We start from the raw sequence: 24382 nt of genomic DNA, 5'->3' as shown, positions 1-24382 counted from the left end.
AATTGAGCATTCACATGAACAAGCAAGGCAATGCAACACACCATTCAATTCTATCCATTGCAAATGGCTTTAATAATGAACAATATACCTACATGTACGTTCATATGGTCGTGATCTGTGGCTGGCTGTTATAAAAAAACAAGGTACATGTTCACAAACATGGTTACAACTTTGTATAGACTTTGCAACGGCGGAAATCACAAGACTCTTTGGCATCCATTTTGTGTTGCAATTTTCAATAGTGAGCCAACAGAATGAGAACAATTTAAAAAGCAGGTAGACTTTCGGCGGCTCACATGTTCTGCAAAGCTGCTAGGATTTAACATAAAAGTTATATAAATTTTTAACATTGAAGGGAGTCCTGCTTGGGCGTGGAGAATTTGACAGAGTGCATAGGAGCCACAAGGCGCAGGAATTACTGCAAAATATCATTTTTGAGCAGATGTCTTACCAACTAGACCACCAAGATTGCCCGAGGCCCGAGCTAGAGGCAGTTAGAAACCTATATTTTAGCAGCTGGTATCACAACTAAGCTTGGGGCGATATCACGATATTATCGAATATCGCGATACTAATTTGGAAACGATTTCGATATCAGATCGATTTGGTTTTAATTGAGAAATCGATATATCGCGATATCGCGATATCGATTAAGTATTGCAATATCGCGATGTTTTTCCTAGCTGAGACATCTTGCACCCCATAGGTTTGGAGTAAAACCAGAAGAATAGGTCATTAAAACACCTCTCTGATGCTATGACTGTCTCTTCTACAACTTTCACTGGGAGTTTGAAGACTGATGATGTCAAATAATAATTGATCATGATTATATCGAACATCGCGATTTATTGTCGGCGATATATCGTGAATAAAATAAATCGATATCGCCCAAGCTTAATCACAACGATATAATAGATAAATATATTTCAGACCTCACATTTCAGTACAATGCAGCTAGAGGTTGTGTAAGTGTCCCACAGGAGTTGAGAAAGTTTAAAGGCAGTGGACACTATTGGTAATTGTCAAAGACTAGCCTTCACAGTTGGTGTATCCCAACATATACTGTATGCATAAAATAACAAACCTGTGAAAATTTGAGCTCAATCGGTCATCGAACTTGCGAGATAATAATGAAAGAAAAAAAACACCCTTGTCACACGAAGTTGTGTACGTTTAGATGGTTGATTTCGAGACCTCAAGTTCTAAATCTGAGGTCTCAAAATCAAATTCGTGGAAAATTACTTCTTTCTCGGAAACTATGGCACTTCAGAGGGAGCCGTTTCTCACACTGTTTTATACCACCAACCTCTCCACATTACTCGTCACCAAGAAAGGTTTTATGATAATAATTATTTTTAGTAATTACCAATAGTGTCCACTGCCTTTAACGAATGGTCTAAGACCGCCTGATTAATCAAAAAGCACCTTGATCTAAACCTAAGGTTCCGGCCGGTGGTTGGCGCCATTTTTTGGAGTCAAGTTTTTACTCCAAAAAATGGCCGACCGTGTTAGTTCGCAAAGTAAAAGGAAAACCGTACAATTTTGAGGCATATTTGTGTGGATCATTATATTCTACTTTTCAAACATCTTTCTAACCATATGCATTTTAGAACAATTGGTTACAAACGCTTTTCATAGACCAACTCGACCGATCCAAGGCAACGTATTCCTTTAAGAGCTTTCATATGGTGCCTAAATCATATGTATAGCATTACGGTTTACCTGTGCGATTTCACCAAGAATGGAGTCTTGACGAGAGCGTGTAAGCCTTCCTTGTCCAAAGTCCCAACTGATACCAGCTGGTCCGGTCGGTGAATCTACAACACAATCCACCTCATCCTCAACCCTTACTCCAGTTTCCAGCGCCACGTCATGGTGGTCACTCACTCCTGAACTTGTAGTCTCGACCCTGGAACCACTATCTGCATCTTTAATAAGGGAATCAATGTGTGGTGAAGAGGTTTTCAACTAGTGGTTTAATCCCAACGAGGCCTGGTTCTTGATAATTTTACCGAGACGGTCATTGCTTTGGGGCCCTTGAAATGCTCCAGTAGAAATTTTCAAATTGTGTGCCCTTTGTCAGGGAGAAAATGCCTCCAAAACAAAGCATACAGGCCTGTGCCTGTGATTTGTTTTTCGCAGAACTCGGGAAAGTGCTAACGCACATCGGTGTATAAAGGATAAACCAAAATTAAAGGCAGTGGACACTATTGGTAATTGTCAAAGACTAGCCTTCACAGTTGGTGTATCTCAACATATGCATAAAATTTGAGATCAATCGGTCATCGAAGTTGCGAGATAATAATGAAAGAAAAAAACACCCTTGTTGGACGTAGTTGTGTGCGTTTAGATGGTTGATTTCGAGACCTCAAGTTCTAAATCTGAGGTCTCGAAATCAAATTCGCTGAAAATTACTTCTTTCTCGAAAACTATGGCACTTCAGAGGGAGCCATTTCTCACAATGTTTTATACCATCAACCTCTCCCCATTACTCGTCACCAAGAAAGGTTTTATGCCAATAATTATTTTGAGTAATTACCAATAGTGTCCACTGCCTTTAATAAGGGAATCAATGTGAGGTGAAGAGGTTTTCAACTAGTGGTTTAATCCCAACGAGGCCTGGTTCTTGATCATTTTACCAAGACAAAGTCGAGGTAAATTATCAAGAACCACGCCTTGGCGGGTTTAAACCACTAGTTACACCGATTCACCTTTTCGGTAAAAAACATCAACACTTTTTGGTCAAAAATTATAATTTAACACTTTTTACTGGTCATAAGCAAAGGTTTATACACACCCACGAGACGCGCTCTCCACCAATAGAAATAGCGAAACTGTCTGAGGTATTTATAAATAAGGGAATAAAAGAAGAGGCAATGAGGTGTTCAACAACCATTCAAGACCAGGGCCCAATTTCGTAGAGCTGCTTAAAAGCATAATGTTGCTTGACAAATTTCTGCTTATAGCAGGACACCACTCACACACTGTACATGTGACATGATAGTTTGGATGGTTGCCATATTCTTGTAAGCAGAATGTTGTTTGCATCAGGAAAAATAACGTAGTTACAGTGTACCTGTTCATGTTTGTTGTGTCCTCATTTAGCCTTTTTTAAATAATGTAAAAGTTTTGTTTTATCCTTACACCGATGTGTGTTAGCACTGAATACTCAGTACTTTCCCAAGTTCTTTGGAAAAAAACCCAGGCTTATTTACTTGGGTAGGATAATCTGATAAAATATAGGGTTGGAACTGCCTCTAGCTACCACCAGGCAATCTCGGTGGTCTAGTTGGTAATAGACACTGCTGTAGAGTTGCAAAGGTCAAAGGTTCAAATCCCACCCAAGTAATATGCCTGCAATCCCGATACTTCACGGAGGCAACGAAGGCAACTACCTCCATACCCCTGGTCATTGCTTTGGGGCCCTTGAAATGCTCCAGTAGAAATTTTCAATTTCCACTTTGGGTGCCCTTTGTCAGGGAGAAAATGCCTCCAAAACAAAGCATACAGGCCTGTGCCTGTGATTTGTTTTTGCAGACCTCGGTAAAGTGCTAACGCACATCGGTGTATAGTGGATATACCAAAAATTAAACTGCACATCGGTGTATAGTGGATATACCAAAACTTAAACATACCTGCATCTTGCTCTTTTTTATGATCTGAATTCCTGTCAAACTTCAATGTCTCATCATCCATCTGAGTTTCCCGATCAACAAGAAGCGGCAGATCGTCCGTAGAATCCTCACTGCAGGTTCGATTCCTAACCAGGTAAATCCCAGACTCTAAACGCACCCCTTCGCAGGAATCCAAGCTACTGCGACGGCTACTCCCCGGAGTCGACAACCCATCATCCTCCATTTTGCCAAGTATATCCTCCAACTGACCAATCAGAGTGTAGTCTGCGTTCCCGTCCATAAGCTGATAGTTGACTTCCCTTATCAAGGTTTGTGGAACATACCGACGAGCGTTCCCTTTTTGAATCCTCTCCGCGAAGTGGACGGCTGTTTGCGCGCACTGTTCCCATAGGCTGAGAGCAAACAGCTTAGATATGCAGCGCTCAGCGCTGAGTAGTGTATAACAGCTGACTTCATTGTTGGAATGCAGGCAGTAGACGCGAGATTTGTAAACACAAGCCCATAAGATATCTGTTATCAACAAGAAAATTTAACAATAAAAATAAATTTATGCCATCGGTCGGTTTTGAACAGTCGGTCTGTAAACTTGGAAACCCATCTGTTTAAAGGGTTTAGGTTCTTAGTACGACACAAAACACAAACGTCAACAGATTCTTTGCACGGTTTAAAGAAAATGATGGTAGAAAGCTTCTCTTAAAATATTGCTATTGGTGCTGCAGATTTTAAGAATTCAGCAAAACGATTTCACACACAAAAGAAATCATCTTTAGCGGGATGAAAACTATTTTTTCCCCTGAAAACATTGCTCTATGATTTTAACCTTTTTTTCAGAAACAACTAATGAAGCTGAAACTTCTTCAAGTAAATTATGTTACATCCATCTCCATTCATAGGGAGTAGGGATTCAGGTCATGACCAAAAACTTCATCTACAAAAGGTAGCAAAACTCTTTAAAGGATCTGGACACTAATAGGTAATTACTCAAAATATTTGTTTAGCATAAAAACTTACTTGGTAACAAGCAATGGAGAGCTGTTGATAGTATAAAACATTGTGAGAAACGGCTCCCTCTGAATATCATAGTTGTTGAGAAAGAAGTAATTTCTCACTAAAATATTTGAATTGAATTTGAGACCTCAGCTGAAGTCTTGAATTCAATGCATCTGAAGGCACACAATTTGTACAACAAGGGTGTCTTTTCTTCCATGTTTCTCTCGCCAATTCAACTACCAATTGAGTGAAAATTTTCACAGGTTTGTTATTTTATGCATATGTTGAGATACACCAAGTGAGAAGACTGGTTTTTGACTATTATCAAAAGTGTCCAGTGTCTTTAAGAGCTTGAACAATATCCACTCACCTTTGAAGTCTCCAGACCAAACAGTCACACCTATGTTTGCTGGATCAAATACATAAACCGCATTGCTCGTCCAAGTCAGCAAAAGATTACATCTGCAACATGCAATGAAATTAGGATAAGTTATCACACAAGCGGAAGTGGAATACGGAAAAATATAGCGCGTCTGCGTCCCATATCCAACGAGGCCGAAGGCCTCGTTGGATATGGGACGCAGACGCGCTATATTTTGTCATATTTCCACGAGCGCGCGTGTGATAACGTATTTATCTTCAAGCAAACTTGGCGCGTGACATAGAAGACGCAAGACGCAGGTAGTGATATTAGCCGTGCAAAATAGGTTTTTATCACCACTCCATTCTGCGAATCTGATTGGAGGATTAGCGCGTACTTGAAGATAATTAATAATACAATCATTTCTTATGTTTATTATAGCGGAGAAATATACATTGAAAAAGTAAATTCCATGTACCCTTTAGAAGACTGGACAGACCAGGGGCCAATTTCATAGCCTTGATTCAAGGCTGTTGGCTTAGTGTGCCCGGGCCCGGTGCGACACGCTTGGGCAACAACTGCAGTGCATAGACAGTGTACACGAATGTACAGTACATTGTACAGCGAGAACAGTATAGCAAAACCGTGAGTATGGTCGATCTTATTTCAACCTCGTATGCGTGACTCAAACACAGACTGACATACAATGTACACCGTACAGGTGTTCATGCATAGATGTACACGTACATGAACACGTACATGTACATACACTTTACACCTGTACTAATAATAATAACAATAATAATTTATTCATTTATTATGCGCAAGTTTCATAAAAAATATGTACAGATGCGCATTACAACAATATACAGATATTAACAATAATTTAAACAGATTTAAAAATGGTAATTACACTGAAAATTACGATAACAGTAGCTACACACTGATCCACGCACTGTGTATGTATGGGGTGCGCTGGCGGAATTCAGTGGGGAGCGGATAAGCCGGGCGCGGCCGGGCGCAGCCGGGCACGATCGGCTGGAGCGCCTTGATCAAGGCTACCAATTTCATGGCTCTGCAAGCAGCTGTGAAAGGAATGAAATTGTGGAAAGTATGAATCATGCTGCCGTCGATTTCACAAAGAGTTAGGACTCGTCTTATCTCGAGTTAAGACGAGTAACTCGTCCTAACTTAGGATTAATCTTAAGGTCTGCATGCTACAGTGTAGGGTTGAGACTCGTCCTAAGTTAGGAAGAGTTTTGTGAAATCGAAGCTGGGGACTCACCCATGTCCGAAAGTCAGAAGTTGTTGAAAACTGAGAGACTGTGGTTTCTGAACTGCATCTTTATCAGGAAAACGAGGTGTTCGCCTGCAACAAAAAGCACTGTTCACTTCAAACAACAACTCTTATTATTGTTTTATGTTAAGACATTGGACATGCTTGGCAACTGTCAAAGATCAGTATTATATTGATAATAATTTTTTTAAACTTTGGCTCATTTGGTCATCAAGATCGCAAGAAAATAATGAAAGAAAAAAACCTGTTTTGCACAAATTTGTGTGCTTTCGGATGCACAATAAAAGGCTTCAGCTGAAGTCTTTTGCTGTTTGAGTGAGAAATTATCTCTTTCTCAAAAACTAGGTTACTTCAGAGAGAGCCGTTTCTCACAATGTTCTATAGAATACAGCATTCCATTGCTCTTTCCGAGTAAGTTTTTATGCGAACAATTATTTTGAGTAGTTACGTAACCATTATAGTGTTCAGTGCCTTTAAGGCACAATACTGAACAATTTCTTAAAATAAAAAGTAAAAACGTTTTGTTTTTTTCGTTTTTGGTGCAAAAATTGCTGGTGCAACATTACAATGTCTAGCTACCACAATTTAAAAGTAAGCTTGGGCGATATCGATTTATTTTATTCACGATATATCGCCGACAATATATCGCGATATTCGATATAATCGCGATTAATTAAATTTGACATTATCAGTCTTCAAACTCCTAGTGAAAGTTGTAGAAGAGACAGTCATAGCATAAGAGAGGTGTTCTAATGACCTATTCTTCTGGTTTTACTCCAAACCTATTGGGTGCAAGATGTCTCAACTAGGAAATACATCGCGATATTGCGATACTTAATCGATATCACAATATATCGCGATATATCGATATCGCCCAAGCTTATTTAGAAGCTTAATCTTCTGAAGCGCAATTAAAATTAAAGGCCTCAGTTAACATCGTTTTCATGTATAATGAAAACTAAAAAAGAAATGGTTTTGTAAACTGTGTGCTAGTTTGTAGCGTCGGTGAACAATTATTATCCCCTTATAACATATTACAAAAGACGAACATTGGGGCGTGACATTAGCATTGTGGTGTGTAAACTGATTAATTTAGCCAAGTTCCATCAGCATGGTGAATTATAAAAGGGTTAAGGGTCGATATTTGTTTTGTTGTTTTAAAAGCACTGGACACTTTTGGTAAATACTCAAAACATTTGTTAGCAAAAAAAACTCCTTGTATTGGTAACAGGCAATGGAGAGCTGTTGATAGTGTATAAAACATTGTGAAAAAAGGCTCCCTCTGAAGTAACGTACTTTTTGATAAAGTAATTTCCACTAAAATATTTGAACTTCATTTGAGACCTAATAATTAGAATTTGATTTTCCGAAACCAAGCACACAAATTCGTGTGACAAGGGTGTTTTTTCTTCAATTATTATCTCGTAACTTCGACGACCAATTGAGTTCAAATTTTCACAGTTTTGTTATTTTGTGCATACATGTATGTTGAGATACACAAGTAAGGGAGAAGACTGATCTTTAACAACTGATTTCGAGACCTCAAATTCTAAATTCAAGGTCTCGAAATCAAATTCAAAGAAAACTACTTCTTTCCTGAAAACTACTTTAATTAAGAGGGAGCCGTTTCCGACAATGTTTTATACTATGGACCTCTCCCCATTACTTGTTACCATGTAAGGTTTTATGCTAATAACTATTTTGAATAATTACCAATAGTGTCCACTGCCTTTAATAATAGTAATAATAATACAAATTACCCAAATCCAAGTATTGGCAGAGATGGCACAGCTAGGAGACGTTTCAGCTGATGAGTTGTCTGTACTTGCCCGACGATATTCACCTTATTAAAGACAGTAAGAATAATGTAATTGTGGCTTCTTATGTAGCGCAAAGAATCTCATACCAGATAAAGGGATGCCAGTGACTCTTTCCCTCAGAGCCTGAAAAATTGCTGCGAAGGAGAAGGGGTCACACCCCTCCCCCCCCCCTTGGCAATTGGGTCAAGACTAGTTCATACCTGCCATCTGCATAGTGGTTGAGTTGATGGCGAGTTGACGGCACATTTTCTCCGGCAAGATGAAATACAGAGCGCCGGAAATCTGTTTTCAATAAAAATATACTTTCTCCGGCCAGATGAAATACGAAACACCGGAAATCTGTTTTCAATGAAATCTATTTTCTCCGGCCAGATGAAATACGGAGCGCCGGAAAAAATCTGGGGAAATTTGAAAAAGACGGAATTCCGGCAATAGCCGGAAAACTGGCATCCCTGCAGATACTGTAAATCACACCATGCTCTACTGCACAGTTCAAACTTCGCATACATGTTTTGTATTATTTCAAGCTGCACGTCAACTTTGCTTGAAGATAAACTTGTGGAACATGTGTTCAACAAACACAAACTCCAACGTGTACTTCATGTTCAACATGCGTACAGAATGGCGCGCGCGCGTCTCCTTACGGTCCCATCACATATGTGCAGAAGCATCACCAATGCAACCTCTATTTCTTTTATATAACTTGCATACATACCTCCCATATTCTGCTTCCTGGGCGTGCTGAGTAGATGACTGGGAAGTCTTTGGTTGGTTTCTTAAGGAAGCAAGCACCATATTGGCCATCCCTAGTAAACAAAGAAGAGGAAGAAAAAAATATATATATATATAGACCGATCCAGGCACGCAAGTGCTGGGCGCCGCCATGCGCTGTGCGCCACTGCTGGGGTTTCTTTGTGCCTAGTTTTATGCACAAAGACATGAGAAAATTGTTTTCCTTTTCACTTTTTATGGGAATTGAATTTTCTTCCTCGACAATCTATGAAATTTCCTTGATGTGACTGCTTGATATAACAATGTACTATATTCTTGATAAATTTTTAAAATTAAGCAGGAAGTACAATGCTGAAATTCTGACAAAATACCTTGCCGATGTAATGCATTTTAGCGACTATTATGCAGTTTCCGCGTCTTTGACCCCTAACTCGCCTAAGACAAGCACCTTTTTTCAAGATGATCCGGCTTCTATTTTGTTGCAAATGTTTGTGGTCAGTGATCTACATTGGTATATCATGATGTCCTGTTAAGGAAATTGTGTTCTTCGTTGAGGAAAACATCTTGTGTCCATAAAGAGTGAAAAGAAACATGATTTCCTCATGTCTTTGTGCACAAAACTAGGCACACGTACACCTCAGCAATGGCGGTGCTCAACACGGTTGCGCCCGGTGCGCGTCGGATCGGTCTATAGTAAATATTCTGTAGCAGAACAGTTCATTCGCTACTTGAGACTAGCAGAATGTCATTCATCGAGGTCGCTGTCACAGTTAACTTTGACCTATGGGATGTGACGTGCCTCAATTGGCGTAGTTTTCGCGCGCTGAGTTCGTTGGCCATGTTCAGCTAGTCCAATTAAACGAGTACTGTAGAGAAACAATAGCAAACCTGTTAGTGTTACATCACGGTTGCGGTAAGCTGCCAGGGTAGGTCAGTTTACCATGAGTTCCCATTGGATTTAATTTTGTCACCCTACAGAAAAGTCACGGAACTCTAAAAAAATAAAGTCAACTGGAAACATGGCTTATGGCCCTCTTCTAACAATGGCTTTCCCTTTGGCTTGGGCTTATTGGCTCTGTCTGCCAATTTTAGTCCAAAAAATCAAAGCATTTCTACAGAAAAGTTGCGGCGCTCAAGCAACAAAAAGTCCACAAACATGGTTTATGGCCCTCTTCAAACAATGGCTTTCGCTTTGGTTTGGGCTTAGAGGCGCTGTCTGTCTATTTTAAGCTGAAAAAGCACATTTTTTAAAATAACTAAAGGAGCCTAATCAATACAGCGGAATAGAAAATGAACTCACCTTGGCTTGGTGCCTACAGCATAAGCTTGCTTCCTGTGAAAGACAAAGAAGAAGAATTTTACATCAGAGTAATTAATTTAGTGAATGAGGCGCAGGCTAAGTTAATTACTTTTCCCCTACCTCTTCCTACCCTTGATGATGTCCTTTGTTTCTATCTTCTTGCGGTCAAACCAGTCCCTTCCCTTCAACCGCCCCTTTTTTCTCCCTGTTCATTGTTTACCCCTTGGTTTTTTCTGTATGCTTTCTTACTCAATTCATGTATTTCCACTTCACTGCTTATGTCACTTTGTTGTGTTGTTATTTAGCCTTCGAGAAAGACTCTGCTAGGGTCGAAACATCAGGCCATTAACTTTTTTTTTGCATTTATATCATTAGGTCCATTTGGTTGGTAAGTTGTCTGCGACAGCTAATGTTTTAATTTCTCAATATCTATGTTTGAGTGGACACTATTGGTAACTACTCAAAATAATTATTAACATAAAACATTACTTGGTAACAATTAATGGGGAGAGGTTGGTAGTAAAATACATTGTGAGAAACGACGCCCTTTGAAGTGGAGTACTTTTCGAGAAAGAAGTAATTTTCCACGAATTTGATTTCGAGACCTCAGATTTAGAATTTGAGGTCTAGAAATCAAGCATCTGAAAGCACACAACTTCGCGTGACAAGGGTGTTTTTCTTGCATTATTGTCTCGCAATGTCGATGACCGACTGAGCTCAAATTTTCACAGGTTTGTTATATTTTATGCATATGTTGAGATACAGCAAGTGAGGAGACTGGTCTTTGACAATTACCAATAGTGTCCACTGTCTTTAAGCAAGCAATTCTCATTATTTTCATGCAAAATTTGCATATGTTGGTTATCGTTACCATGGTTATGAGATTTTTTTGGGTACCTACGAGCATAGTAAATTTTAATTAATTCGGAAGACATGAGGTAAAAAATGCCTTGGTCTGGCTTATGGAATTACCCTTTAACCCTTCAGTCCCTGCACCGCCCGAGTTTGCTGAAATCCAATTTCTCAAGATTCTTGCAGTAAATTACTGGAATCGTAGTTCAAATTTTAAAGCCATTGGACCCTTTCGGTAAACAGTGTTGTCCAAGGCCCACACTTTGTGTACCACAACTTCTATATCAAATAACAAACCTGTGAAAATTTAGGCTCAATCGGTCATCGGAGTCGGGAGAAAACAACGGAAAATCCCACCCTTGTTTCCGCGCGTTTCGCTGTGTCATGACATGTGTTTAAAATAAATCCGTAATTCTCGTTAACGAGAATTTATATTGTTTTGCTGTTTTCTCAAAAAGTAAAGCATTTCATGGAATAATATTTCAAGAGAAGTCTTTCACCATTGCCTTCTGTAAACCCTGTAAGTTATTTGTAAATCTGTGAACTTTTTGTTTTTTTTCTGAACCGAAAGGCTCCAATGGCTTTAAAAGATAGCCACGGCTTAATGTGTATGCACAATTTTTTACCCTTTCGGTAATATTTGTATAAAAGTACAAGTTCTCATGGGAACAATAAATGCCTCTCGTTAAACGGCTACGGTAATTTTTATGGCGAATATTTTTTGTGCACGGATAAAATGAACAATAGCTTTTCAAGGCTTGTGTCTGGCTCAATGCTCATACTGATTAAATGCGAAGGCATTAATTTTCGACAATATCATCATAAATGATGAACAGTTTTCTGAGAGTTTTATTTTTCGTAAGAGCTAAATTATTTTATTATCATTAGCTTCGACAAGTCAACTGTGAAGGGAGAATTAATAACGATCTATAACAACTAGATATACAAAATTAACAAATGCGTAGACCTACTAATGACTATCGAGTGTTATTTTGATGTTCCTTTTTTTCTACAAACACACGCTAGCGAGGTTTCCTCGATCGTACCGCATACAGTGTATCGCTATATGCGGCTGGGCGGTACAGTGGCTAAATGGTTAAAAATAACTCTCTTATTTGGGTTGCTAACCAACGGTAATGGCCATCATTTAAGATGAATCCTCATGAATATTTATTTGCATAATGGACTCTCCAGTTGGGAGCTGGAAATAACTATCCAATAGCAAGAGGAGTATCAAAGAAATGTTGAATATTCATGAGGACACTCAGGCTTTTTGTATAAATATTTAATTTCATAATGGACTCTCCAGTTGGGAGCTGGAAATAACTATCCAATAGCAATAGGAGTATCAAAGAAATGTTGAATATTCATGAGGACACTCAGGCTTTTTGTATGAATATTTAATTTCATAATGGACTTTCCACATGGGAGCTGGAAATAACTATCCAATAGCAATAGGAGTATCAATGAGATGTTGAATATTCATGAGGACACTCAGGCTTTTTGTATGAATATTCAATTTCATAATGGACTTTCCACATGGGAGCTGGAAATAACTATCCGATAGCAAGAGCAGTTTCAATGAGATGTTGAATATTCATGAGGACCATCAGTCTTTTCATATGAATATTTAATTGCATAATGGACTCTCCGGGTTGGAACTGATAATAACTGTCCAATAGTATGAGCAGTCAAAGACATGTTGAATATGCACGAAGATTTTGCTGTGCTACAATACATATAGGGAAATCGTGTTCTGGATGCCATTGCAAAATATTTCAACGGTGCACGGTGAACGCTAATATTGAGAAGCAAATGATGAATTTTGAGTCACAACCAACACATTTTACGAAGCACTTTGTTCTGCTATCCAAAGGAAATCGTTCACAAAGTTTTATTTACTGATTGCAAACAAAGTGAAGATGTCGGACCACCATAATTTGGTAACTATGCTGTTGGTAACTTTAACAACCTGTCCAATGACATGTGTAGCTAGCGATAGGGGACAGTGTACAGCTTCAATCCGCACTAATAGAGCAGAGTGTCCACCCGGAACTAAAGAATGGCAGAGTCGGTGTTATGGCGTCACTAACACCAAACAAACCTGGGAGAATTCATTACAGGTATGTCAGGCGCTTGGCGGCAAAATGGCTTTCCCCGAAACAGCCGAGAAAAACGAGTTCATCAAGACGGAAGTAATGGGTAGCAATCTAGAATATAATTACGAGGCAGCTTATTTGAAGTGCCAGGGCCAAGCTCTTCTGTGGGATTGCATGGGGGATGGCACCTATGTGAATTGGTCCCCGACGTCACCCAGTAATGGCACTGATGAAAACTGCATCATAATGTACAGATCTACCGGAACTTGGAGTGATTCCACGTGCTGGAGAAGCCGACCTGCATTATGTGAGTTTGAGAAACAACCCCGAGGACTTCTTCATTTGTAGGCTGGGACTTCAGTTAACTTGTGTACGAGTTGTTAATGATTTGTCACAGTGACAGTTGAGTTGTGGTGATAGTTGAGTCGTAGTGGTGGCGTAATGATTCAGGTCTCCGCGATTGAATACTGCTCTCGCGAGATCACTGCTCTTGCCCGAACAGCACTATTTTCCGGAACTGCCGGAAAGATACGTTTTTGAGAATGTCGTTGCCACAATGAAAAAATTAACTTGCTATTAGTGAGTTTGAAAAACAACTCACAGACTACTTCATTTGTAGGCTGGGACTTTGGACAAACTTCCCATGCACCATACGGGACTGGAACAACCTCCCAGATGATCCTGCTGCGTACCCGTCCCTTGACGCCTTCAAACTGGTGTTAAGAGACCCCCGCCTCAAGTACATCATCTCCAGCTTTTTACTCGCACCTGTACAAAATGCTATCTACACCTGACACATATTCCTGCTGCCTAAGTTAACCTTAGCGCTCACACGCAGTACGTCTTCAATCATTTGAAGGCTGCACTTTTCAAGGAAGAAGAAAAATGTCATAATGGGACCAGCATGTCACTTGGCTTTGACCATCGCACAAAAAAAAAGAGGCAGGTGTATAGAAAAGCAAGTTTTATCCTTTTTGTCATCCTTTTTCTGGTTCAAAAGAAATTGTGTGTGCGTTTTGCGCTTTAGAGGCACTGATGGACACCTTTGTTAAATGTTTTTTTCTAATGGCATAAATCCAAAAGTTAAGGCTTTTCTGAAGTTAAGGCTTTTCTTTGACCTTTGAAGTACAATTTTTCTATTTTTACTACGAAAAGCGCATCGAGACATTATTCATAAATACCCCCCTGACAGTTTTGCTATTCCTACATGGATTAGTGGAGAGCGCGTCTTGTGTGGGGTGTTTATACATGAAGCTGGATCTGTTTAAGACCGGCTGGTTTCGCATGTTCAGCGCGCAAACTTATGTGTCAATTTACTTACACAGAACGCAATATATAGCTATTAGTACCCTCGCATTATTTATCTGTAAACGTGCATACTCAACCCAATACGCACCAAAGATTATTACAAAATAAAAACATTGACAAATCTACAAACTTTGAAATTTCCCTATTGACCCAATTCAACCAACTCGTTTTGGGGCCTTATGTTTTTCTTTACATTTGCCAACGATTTTGGTGGGAGAAAATGTAATGCATAATGCGTTAGCGTGGTGAGTTGCTGGCCAATAAGAAGCCCAATTACTTGTATGACGTCACAAGAACGTTCGATGCAAATTCGTTACATTTTCTCCCACCAAAATCGTTGGCAAATGTAAAGAAAAACATAAGGCCCCCAAAACGAGTTGGTAAAGGCGCTTCGCGGCTTCGCCGCTCGAGGTGATAGTCTTTTTTCGTGCGTTACATTTTTGGGGTTGTGCATGCCATCCGGTGTGCCGCGTGCGCCTTGACTAAAGGCTAACCAACATGGTGAGCGTGGCATAGTCGCCGCGTGTGACGTGCATTCAAGGGGTAATTAGAACCAGATTGTCACAAATTTTCATTTATTTATTTTTCAATAAAAGGGCATTTGTGAATGGGATTAAAGGCAGTGGACACTATTGGTAATTACTCAAAATAATTATTAGCATAAAACCTCATTTGGTAACGAGTAATGGGGAGAGGTTGATGGTATAAAACATTGTGAGAAACGGCTCCCTCTGAAGTAACATAGTTTTCGAGAAAGAAGTAATTTTCCACGAATTTGATTTCGAGACCTCAAGTTTAGAACTTGAAGTCACGAAATCAAGCATCTGAAAGCACACAACTTCGTGTGACAAGGGTGTTTTTTTCTTTCATAGTTATCTTGCAACTTTGGCGACCAGTTGAGCTCAAATTTTCACATTGTTATTTTATGCATATGTTGAGATACACCAAGTGAGAAGACTGGTCTTTGACAATTACCAATAGTGTCCACTGTCTTTAAAAGAGAGGTGACTTGTACTTAATTGGCCATCTAAAACCTTGCAGGGTCGTGGCCTTGCGATAAAAGGAAGGTAACGACCTTGCTGGTTTTAAACAGCCTATTTAAAACTCGTCGCAACTCTTTTATTTATGGCCTACATAAGTACCAGTCATTATTATTATTGTTATTATTATAAATAGGAAGGTCTTTTAGTTAGAAACAAAGTAAGGCATAAAAAAAAAATGTTATGTTGGCGTATACAGACCTACCCTAAAAATACGGCCGACCCTGGATATTTTTTTTTTTTCAAGGGAAGAAATTTAATAATTAAAATCTATTAAAGACATGAAAATCAAATAAAATGTCATCAAAAGTTAAAAAACATGCTATCTGTTCTGTGTAGCCTTGTTTTATTTTGTTATCGTGTATACTAACAGCTGAATCAATTAGAAAACATGTAATTTTCGTTGCTGGGAGGGAAAAAAACAAATAAATATATTTTAAAATCCCAACCTACCTTCCCTATTTTTTGGGGGCCATTACGCCAACATAACATTTTTTTTTATGCCTAAACTGCACAACACAGCAAGCAGCACTTCAGAGACTTAGAAGAATATTTGTAAATAAAGGGTCTGATAAATATCACAATTAACCTTCTAGTCCCTGCACCGCCCGAGTTTCTGAAAACCAATTTTTCAAGATTCTTGCAGTAAACACCTGGAATCGTAGTTCAATTTTTAACAGATAGCTTAATATTTATGCACAATTTTTTACCCTTTCGGTAATGTTTGTATAAAAGTACAAGCTCCCATTGGGAACAATAATAGGCTCTCGAATATTTGTTTGTAAGGATAAAATGGACACGATAGCTTTTCAAGGCTTTTATCTGGCTCAATGCTCATACTAATTAAATGCGAAGGCGTTAGTTTTTGACAATATCATCATTAATGGCGGGGCTTAAAGATGTTATGTAAGATTTTTGGCCGATTTGACCCCAACATTTTTATTTCAAATTCAATAGGTATTTTGATGGGGGTCGAGAAAGTTACAAGCTTTCATTTGAGCCATTGCTCGAAAAAGTCCGCCAATTATTAGTAGCAGTGAAATAAAGTGCTCAAAATTAGTTTTTGTCGGGATCCCGACAATATATCACGTGACCAATTCTTATGTGTTTTATAAGAAACGTTTTAAATTTGTGTCATGGTTCCTGACCATTAAAAGTAAAAGTTAGAGTGGGTGATACTCTTTGAAATACCATTCACTCAAAAAAATCTATTTTTTAATGTTTGGGGCCAAAAATCTGACATGGCGTCTTTAACAATATTTCTAAATCGAGACTTACTTTTTTGTGTCGCAGATGAAGCATTTTGTCAGAGTAGATGCTAGTAGTTTGTCATCGCAGAAGTCCAATTGGACAATAGTGGAATCTGCATCCATTACAAGCTCCGTTGGTAACTTGAATAATCCAGAGACCTGATACAACAGAATCCAGTACAAAGTGTTTAGTAATAATTGGCAGTGTCATGGCCGAGCGGTTAAGAGCAGTGAATTCAAGCACTGATGTTTGATCAGCAGGGTGTGGGTTCGGATCCCGGTCATGACACTTGCTACATAAAATTGGGGAGGTAGTGCTATCTGCTCTACCGGCTAGGCTTCGAATTGAAGATACCCAAGCCCACATTCGTGTGGACTGTGAAAGGGGTAACCCTGTTTCAGCCCTAGGAGTAGATGGCAATGGCCTCTGGAAAAAAATAATTGTATCCCACAACTTGAAGTGGCCTTCAGGCCTTGTGTGTCAGGCGACTTGCATAAAAAAAATTAAAAAATAATAATAATAATTATAGTGGCTTCTTATATACATGTAGCGTCCATTACTGTCACTTTAACATGCAGTATTTTCCTGTGAGGTATGTGGGACTACATTTGAACTATAACCGTTAGTTTTTAGACCTATACAGCGCTTTTCACCCGAAGGACGTCCCAAAGCGTATCACATTATTACCCCTGGTCACTGGGGCCTTAAATCATTCCTTAAACCATCTTAGCTCCCTGGGGAGTATACAGCCTGTGCAACAACTATGCGCTACTTGGCTAAATCAATCACAAGAACCATCTCTGCCCTCACAGGTACCCATTTACCCCTGGGTGGAGAGAAGCATGTTGTTAAGTGTCTTGCTCAGGGACACAAGTGTCACGAATTATGAGACCTATACTCCTTTTAAAGGCAGTGGACACTGTTGGTAATTACTCAAAATAATTATTAGCATAAAACCTTTCTTGGTGACGAGTAATGGGGAGAGGTTGGTGGTATAAAACATTGTGGGAAACAGCTCCCTCTGAAATGCCATAGTTTTCGAGAAAGAAGTAATTTTCCATCAATTTGATTTCGAGACCTCAGGTTTAAAACTTGAGGTCTCGAAATCAACTATCTAAACGTACACAACTTGGTGTGACAAGGGTGTTTTCTTCTTTCATTATTATCTTGCAACTTTGATGACCGATTGAGCTCAAATTTTCACAGGTTAGTTATTTTATGCATATGTTGAGATACACCAACTGTGAATGCTAGTCTTTGACAATTACCAATAGTATCCACTGCCTTTAAATAGCACCATGTAATTATTTACAAGGAGCCGCTATGCAATTTTAGAATAATTTGATGTGACAAATTTGTTGTGCCTGCATACCAAGGTTTGTGTGCCGGTGTCCCAGGGAAATCTGTACGCTAGAGATTTTGTTCCCCAATGGGAAATTAGCATGGACTGTAGGAGGAGGATTCAATAGAGGGCGCTATCAGAAGAAGTTTGCCAACAACAGCCGAAATTATAATAGGTTTGCATTGTTGTGGCTGGTACTCGACTCAATTTTTGCTTAGCAAAGAAATTTGTCAAGAAGTATTTTCTGCAGAACAATAAAATTGGGCCTCAAAAAAGGGTCTTATTTCCCTTGGTTTAGTTTTGCCTGCCATCTCTAACTAGGTCCAATTTCATAGAGTTGCTTAAGCACTGAATATTGCTTAACAATTCTCTGATGAGCAAAAATGAGCAGGATACCAGTCACAGATAGTTCATTTGAAATTGGTAACCTTATTCTGGTAAGCATATTTTTGTTGTGCCTAAAAGATTTGGGTACTTTTTCAAAATGTCCATAGATTTACATTAAACTTACAGGGTTTGAAGATAATGATAGTGGAAAGCTTCCCTTCAAATATTACTAACTAAGGTTGTATAGTTTTTGAGAAATGAGTAAAACAAGTCACAAAATAATTTTGGTCTCATTAGCACGTAAAATCCCCTTAACCAGTTATGATATTATACCAAAACCATAGCATAACTGGTTAATACGTTTTTACATGCTAAAACTGAGACGAAAATTATTACTTTTACTCATTTCTCAAAAACTATAGCACCTCAGTAAGTAAAATTTCAAGGGAAGCTTTCTACTATCATAATCTTCAAACTGTGTAAGTTTAATGTAAATCTGTGGACATTGTGTTTTTTGTTAGGAAAAAGTACGTAGACCCTTTAAGCAGCTGTTGTTACCTTTCTATGGTAGGCATTAAGGAATGTGATTCTTCCTTGATCGTCTCCAGTGAACAGTCGCTAGCTTGAATCATTGACCAGTTACAGCGACAGGAGCATCACTGAGTGGCGAATATGCGCGCTATAAAAGAATCCACTATTATCACTGTGTTAAGCCCGGTTCATACGAAGCGAATTTGAAGTGAATTTGATGTCACACCCTCCTTTCGCAGCGATTATTCGCATGGGAGTAGAGCAGAATTCAACTGCTGCGAATTGTTCGTTGCAAATTTGTGACGTCAAGATTCGCTTGGCATTCACATTCGCAGGAAGTATGAACCGGGCTTTTCTGAATTGTTACCTTTCTATGGTATGCATTGAGGAATGTGATTCTTCCATGATCGTCACCAGTGAACAGTCGCTGGCTCGAATCATCCCATATCATCGCAGTAACCTGTCCATTACGATGAGCCGACGATATCGCTAACCTCTCGGAGGAAAGTCGTCTCTCAATGTTCAACTCCAACACCACCACAAAACCTTGGCTGCATAAATATACCAGAATCAAAACATTTAATAGTATGTTAAAGACACTGGACACTATTGGTAATTGTCAAAGACCAGTCTTCTCACTTGGTGTATCTCAACATATGCATAAAATAACAAACCTGTGAAAATTTGAGCTCGATTGTTCATGAAAGTTACGAGATAAAAATGAAAAAAAAAACACCCTTGTCATACGAAGTTGTGTGCTTTCAGATGCTTGATTTCAATACCTAAGAATCTAGTTCTGAAGTCTCGAAATCAAATTCGTGGGGGAGCCGCCGTTTCTCACAATGTTTTTATACCATCAACAGCTCCCCATTACTCGTTACCAAGTAAGGTTTTATGCCAATAATTATTTTGAGTAACTACTAATAGTGTCCACTGCCTTTAATAGTTCTAAGTTAAAATTTAAATAAGTTAAATTTTGGATAGATCTCCACCCCACAACATGAGTCTTCTAATAATAATGAAAACTGGTTCTTATCAATAACGTATTTTGCAATTATAGTGTACTTTCTTGTATTTTTGATTAATATTTTATTGTTCAGCGCATTTGAACAAAACTATATTTGAGTTTAAATTAATAAACTAATTATAAATTATGTACATTAAATATTCAGGGTAGATCACCTTGTTGCTATGCCAACAATGTTGTCATCAGGAGCAAACACAACTTTTGTCAGTCCACCTTCCTACACAGAAAATAAGAATAAAAATAAATTTTTCATTTTCAATTTTTTTTTGCAATAAAAATACTAACAAAAGTGGCTTCTTAAAATAGTAGCGCTCAGGTTCATCACTCAGTGATGGACATGAGGCTTCAACATTATTACCCCTGGTCACGGGCCATTTAATATATTCCTTGAACCATCTCAGCTCCCTGGGGAGTATACAGCCTGTACAACAGATATGCGCTACTCGGCTAAATCACTCACAAGAGTCATCTCTGCCCTCACAGGTACCCATTTACCCCTGGGTGGAGAGAAGCAATTATAGTTAAGTGTCTTGCTCAGGGACACAAGTGCCATGATGACTGGGGTTCAAAACCACGCCCTGATTACTTAGTTATAGCCACAAAAACTTGAATTCTATGCTCTTAACTAGGCCTGGGCGACTAATTTGAATATCCGGTTAATGGCGAATAGGTTTTCCTATCCGTAATCGCGAATGCCTTTTTTTTCTTAACCGGATATCAGCAATGGGCGCGAAAACCTATTTATAAACCGGATAGTCCTGTAATTACAACCAAGTCACCGGATATTCTTTAATATCCGAATATCCGCGGATGTCGGGCGACAACTGATAGGAATGTTTTGTCTGAATCCATAAGAAACTTCTATTAAGACAGCATAAAACAGCATAAATTAAGTATTTAACTATGCTCACCTCCAGGAAGAGTTAAAACAATGACATTTCTGACGTAATTGTTCAAAGATTACGAAAGTTTTCCTTCACGTAGAGTCAATCACGATCAAAAGAGTTATTTTTATGAATGAACCGAGTGACACTGTCTAAAACTAATATCAATCCGCCCATAAGATCTCATTCACAAACGAACAGCGCCCTCTAGCGGCAAAACAGAATATTTTTAATATTTTTTAAATATTTTTTTTAATAGCGCCCTCTATCGGCGAAAAAAAATTATTCGAATTTCCGGTTAATTTTGAATAGTTGGCCAGCGATAACCGAATACCAAAATTTCACTATTCGCCCAGCACTACTCTTAACCACTCGGCCATGATACCCCGTAAATGTTATACCGGGGGTCAGTTGTTCAACTCTTCTGTTCAAACCCCAAATAATTTATTATTTATCCAGGCAGTTTCCCTTGTGGTGTATAGCTTAATATTTAAAACAAACTGTTTGTGTACAATGTATGATCAACATAAAATGTACACTGTACACAGGAGTTGGACTGTGATCCTATTGAAATGATAACAGATTGATAAAAGCTGTGTGTTTCAGTTTGCCTTTCATGATTGGAGTGAAAAAGATAAAATCAACACTAACAAAACATAATACGTGTAACATGGAAAACAATTTCCTTACTGGCAATTCCACAGAAACTCACGTTATGTTTGTGATGTACTTTTGAGATTTCCTGTGCTGGTAACTACATGTACCTTACTGGAAATGTGGCATGTATGACGAATATGATGTACTAGACAAAATTGGTTACTCACATTACATAAACGTCCAAAAATATAACGTGAGCAACAAATTTTGTGTGTTGGTTACTCACATTACGTAAATGTCCACAAATGTAACGTGAGCAACCAATTTTGTGTGTTGGTTACTCACATTACGTAAATGTCCACAAATGTAGTTAGAGCAACCAATTTTGTGTGTTGGTTACTCACATTACGTTAATGTCTGGAACTGTAATGCGAGTAGCCAAATTTGTGTGTTAGTTACTCAAAATAGCATATATGTCCAAACATGTAACGTGAGTAACCAATTTTGTGTGTTGGTTACTCACATTTCATTAACGTCTGGAAATGTAATGCGAGGGACCAATGCGTGTAACATGGAAAACAATTACTGGCAATTCCACAGAAACTCACATTATGTTTGTGATGTACTTTTGAGATTTCCTGTGCTGTAGCTACATGTACCTTACTGAAAATGTGGCATGTATGACGAATATGATGTATAAGACAAAATTGGTCACTCAAATACAGAAATGTCCAAAAATATAGCACGAGTAAACAATTTTGTGTGTTGGTTACTCACATCACGAAAATGTCCAAATATGTAATGTGAGTAACCAATTTTGTGGTGGTTACTTACATTTTATAAATGTCTGGAACTGTAATGCGAGTAACCAATTTTGTGTGTTGGTTTCTCAAAATAACATAAATGTTCAAAAATGTAACGTGGGTAACCAATTTTGTGTGTTGATTACTCACATTCGGAAATGCCCGAAAAAGTAATGTAACAGATTTTGTGTGTTTGTTAACCAATGATGTGTCCTCGTTACTCACATTATGTAAATGACCGAAAATGTAACGTGAGTAACCAAGTTTATGAGTCTCAAACATCAAACGTACATCTCAAAACCATCTCTTTCGTTAAATGGTTATAAATCAATAAACTAAATAACTGAAGGAAAAATTCTGAAGCAAAGGACTCACCGAGTTGGCAAAGGCTTGTAGATATTTGAGAGTATTCCGATGGAAGACATAGAGACTTCCAGATGAAGCCCCAAGAGCTATGTAGTTTCTGGATACCGCTATACAGGTATACTGCAGACAAACAACACATTAGCAACGTTAGAAAATCACACCGGGGATATAGGATCCATAAAGAGTAACGACTTTCTTGCTTCAAAGAAAATATAGCAATAATAGTGGCTTTTTATAGGGCTCATAATAATACTAATAATAATAATTGTGGCTTCTTATATAGCGCACATGTCCGTCACACAGTGATGCTCCTGGCTCTGTAACATACAGTATTTCCTGCCAGATGTGGGACTACGTTTGAATCATGAGACCTAATTCTGATACAGCAACATGTAATGCTTAACAAGATGCTGTGGCGCAATTTGCTATCGATCGGAGGGCACGTATCTACCAACAAGGTACTCAAGGCGCTGAGTATACAAACTTTCAGAAAGATAGGTTATCGCAGTGATAAATTCTGAGACCCAATTATGTAGCCCCTTTTAAGGGTTTTACAAGGTGCTACGGCGCATTCAGCAGCCACAGCTAGGAGCACCGGGGCAAACCCCTTCTCTTTTCGATAAAGTGCACTGGGATCTTTTACATGCCTTACACTACACATGGGACCAACGGCTTAACGTCCCATCCGAAGGTCGACGCAATGGTTAGCTGTCTTGCTTTTTAATAATGTAGTGATCTACCCTAAACCAACTGCAAAGCGTGAGTTAATTACTAAGCGCAAGCGTGCGTGCGGTTGGTTTGGAATTAACTGCAAAGCATGAGCTAATTACTAAGCGCGAGCGTGCGCGCGGTTGGTTTGGAATTAAGAATATTGTGATTTAGAAGATAATTAATAACAAGGTTTGGAATAAAGAAAAGGAATGTAAAAGGAAGAGTTGAGTTTTGAGCTAGACTGGAGAACAGGAGGGTTCGAGAAGAGAACTCTTAATAAAATCATTTATCGTGACATCAACTTACTTTCGAGTTCAACTTGTCAACTTTAATTATTCAACGTCAACTTCAAGTTCAAGCCCTCCCGATTAACTCACTACTACTACTCCGCACGTACGTGAGGAAGAAGGACCCAAACCCAACCAAGAATATTACAATAAGGACACAAGTTATTACCAAACATTATTACCTGTGGTCACTGGGCCTTAATTCATTCCTTAAACCATCGCAGCAGGTGCTGCGAGTTACAGCGCTCCAAACTAATCATTCACATAAACCATCTATGCCTTCATCGTTATCATACATGAAGGTACCTATTTTACACCTGGGTGGAGAGAAGCAATAGTTTAAGTGTCTTGCTCAAGTACACAAGTGTCACGACCAGGAATCGAACCCACATCCCGATGAACCATGCTGCTCAGCCGTGACACACCCATCCAGTGTCAAATTTGAGCCCTGATGCATTTTGTGTAACATACCTTGATTCTAGCGGAGGCTTTGATAGGAGTCATCAACCCATCGGTGGATATCAGCTGAGCTAGAAGATGGTATCCATCAGGATAAGTGGATGATCCACTACTCCTTATCTGCTCTGTGGATATCTCAGCCATTATCCACTCACATCATCAACATACTGGAAATGGGATTAAGTAATAAATAAATAAATAAATAGGAGGCATCAACCCATCAGTGGATATCAGCTGAGCTAGAAGATGGTATCCATCAGGATAAGTGGATGATCCACTACTCCTAATCTGCTCTGTGGATATCTCAGCCATTATCCACTCACATCATCAACATACTAGAAATGGGATTAAGTAATAAATAAA

General features: G+C 38.8%; 1 protein-coding gene across 3 annotated transcripts in view; it reads right to left on the bottom strand.

The window, feature by feature from the left end:
- Nucleotides 1-24182, bottom strand: part of LOC117305115 — a 48402-nt gene extending 24220 nt beyond the window's left edge. For 2 of the 3 annotated variants that reach the window (XM_033789867.1, XM_033789869.1), the window contains exons 1-13: nt 24032-24182; nt 22572-22682; nt 20068-20129; nt 19253-19436; nt 16713-16843; nt 10136-10168; nt 8819-8909; nt 8044-8126; nt 6272-6355; nt 4996-5087; nt 3636-4145; nt 1723-1928; nt 93-125 (exon numbers count right to left, since the gene is read on the bottom strand). In XM_033789867.1, the coding sequence (XP_033645758.1) occupies nt 93-125; nt 1723-1928; nt 3636-4145; nt 4996-5087; nt 6272-6355; nt 8044-8126; nt 8819-8909; nt 10136-10168; nt 16713-16843; nt 19253-19436; nt 20068-20129; nt 22572-22682; nt 24032-24163 (1752 nt within the window). In that variant the 5' untranslated portion in view covers nt 24164-24182. The remainder of the gene's footprint in view (nt 1-92; nt 126-1722; nt 1929-3635; nt 4146-4995; nt 5088-6271; nt 6356-8043; nt 8127-8818; nt 8910-10135; nt 10169-16712; nt 16844-19252; nt 19437-20067; nt 20130-22571; nt 22683-24031) is intronic. The other variant, XM_033789868.1, reaches the window with a different exon arrangement.
- Nucleotides 24183-24382: the final 200 nt, after the last annotated feature.

The sequence above is a fragment of the Asterias rubens genome, chromosome 22 (assembly GCF_902459465.1).
Source record: "Asterias rubens chromosome 22, eAstRub1.3, whole genome shotgun sequence".
Taxonomy (NCBI): Eukaryota; Metazoa; Echinodermata; class Asteroidea; order Forcipulatida; family Asteriidae; genus Asterias; species Asterias rubens.
Note: the sequence above shows the minus strand (reverse complement) of the source record. Positions and strands in the feature narration are given on the sequence as shown.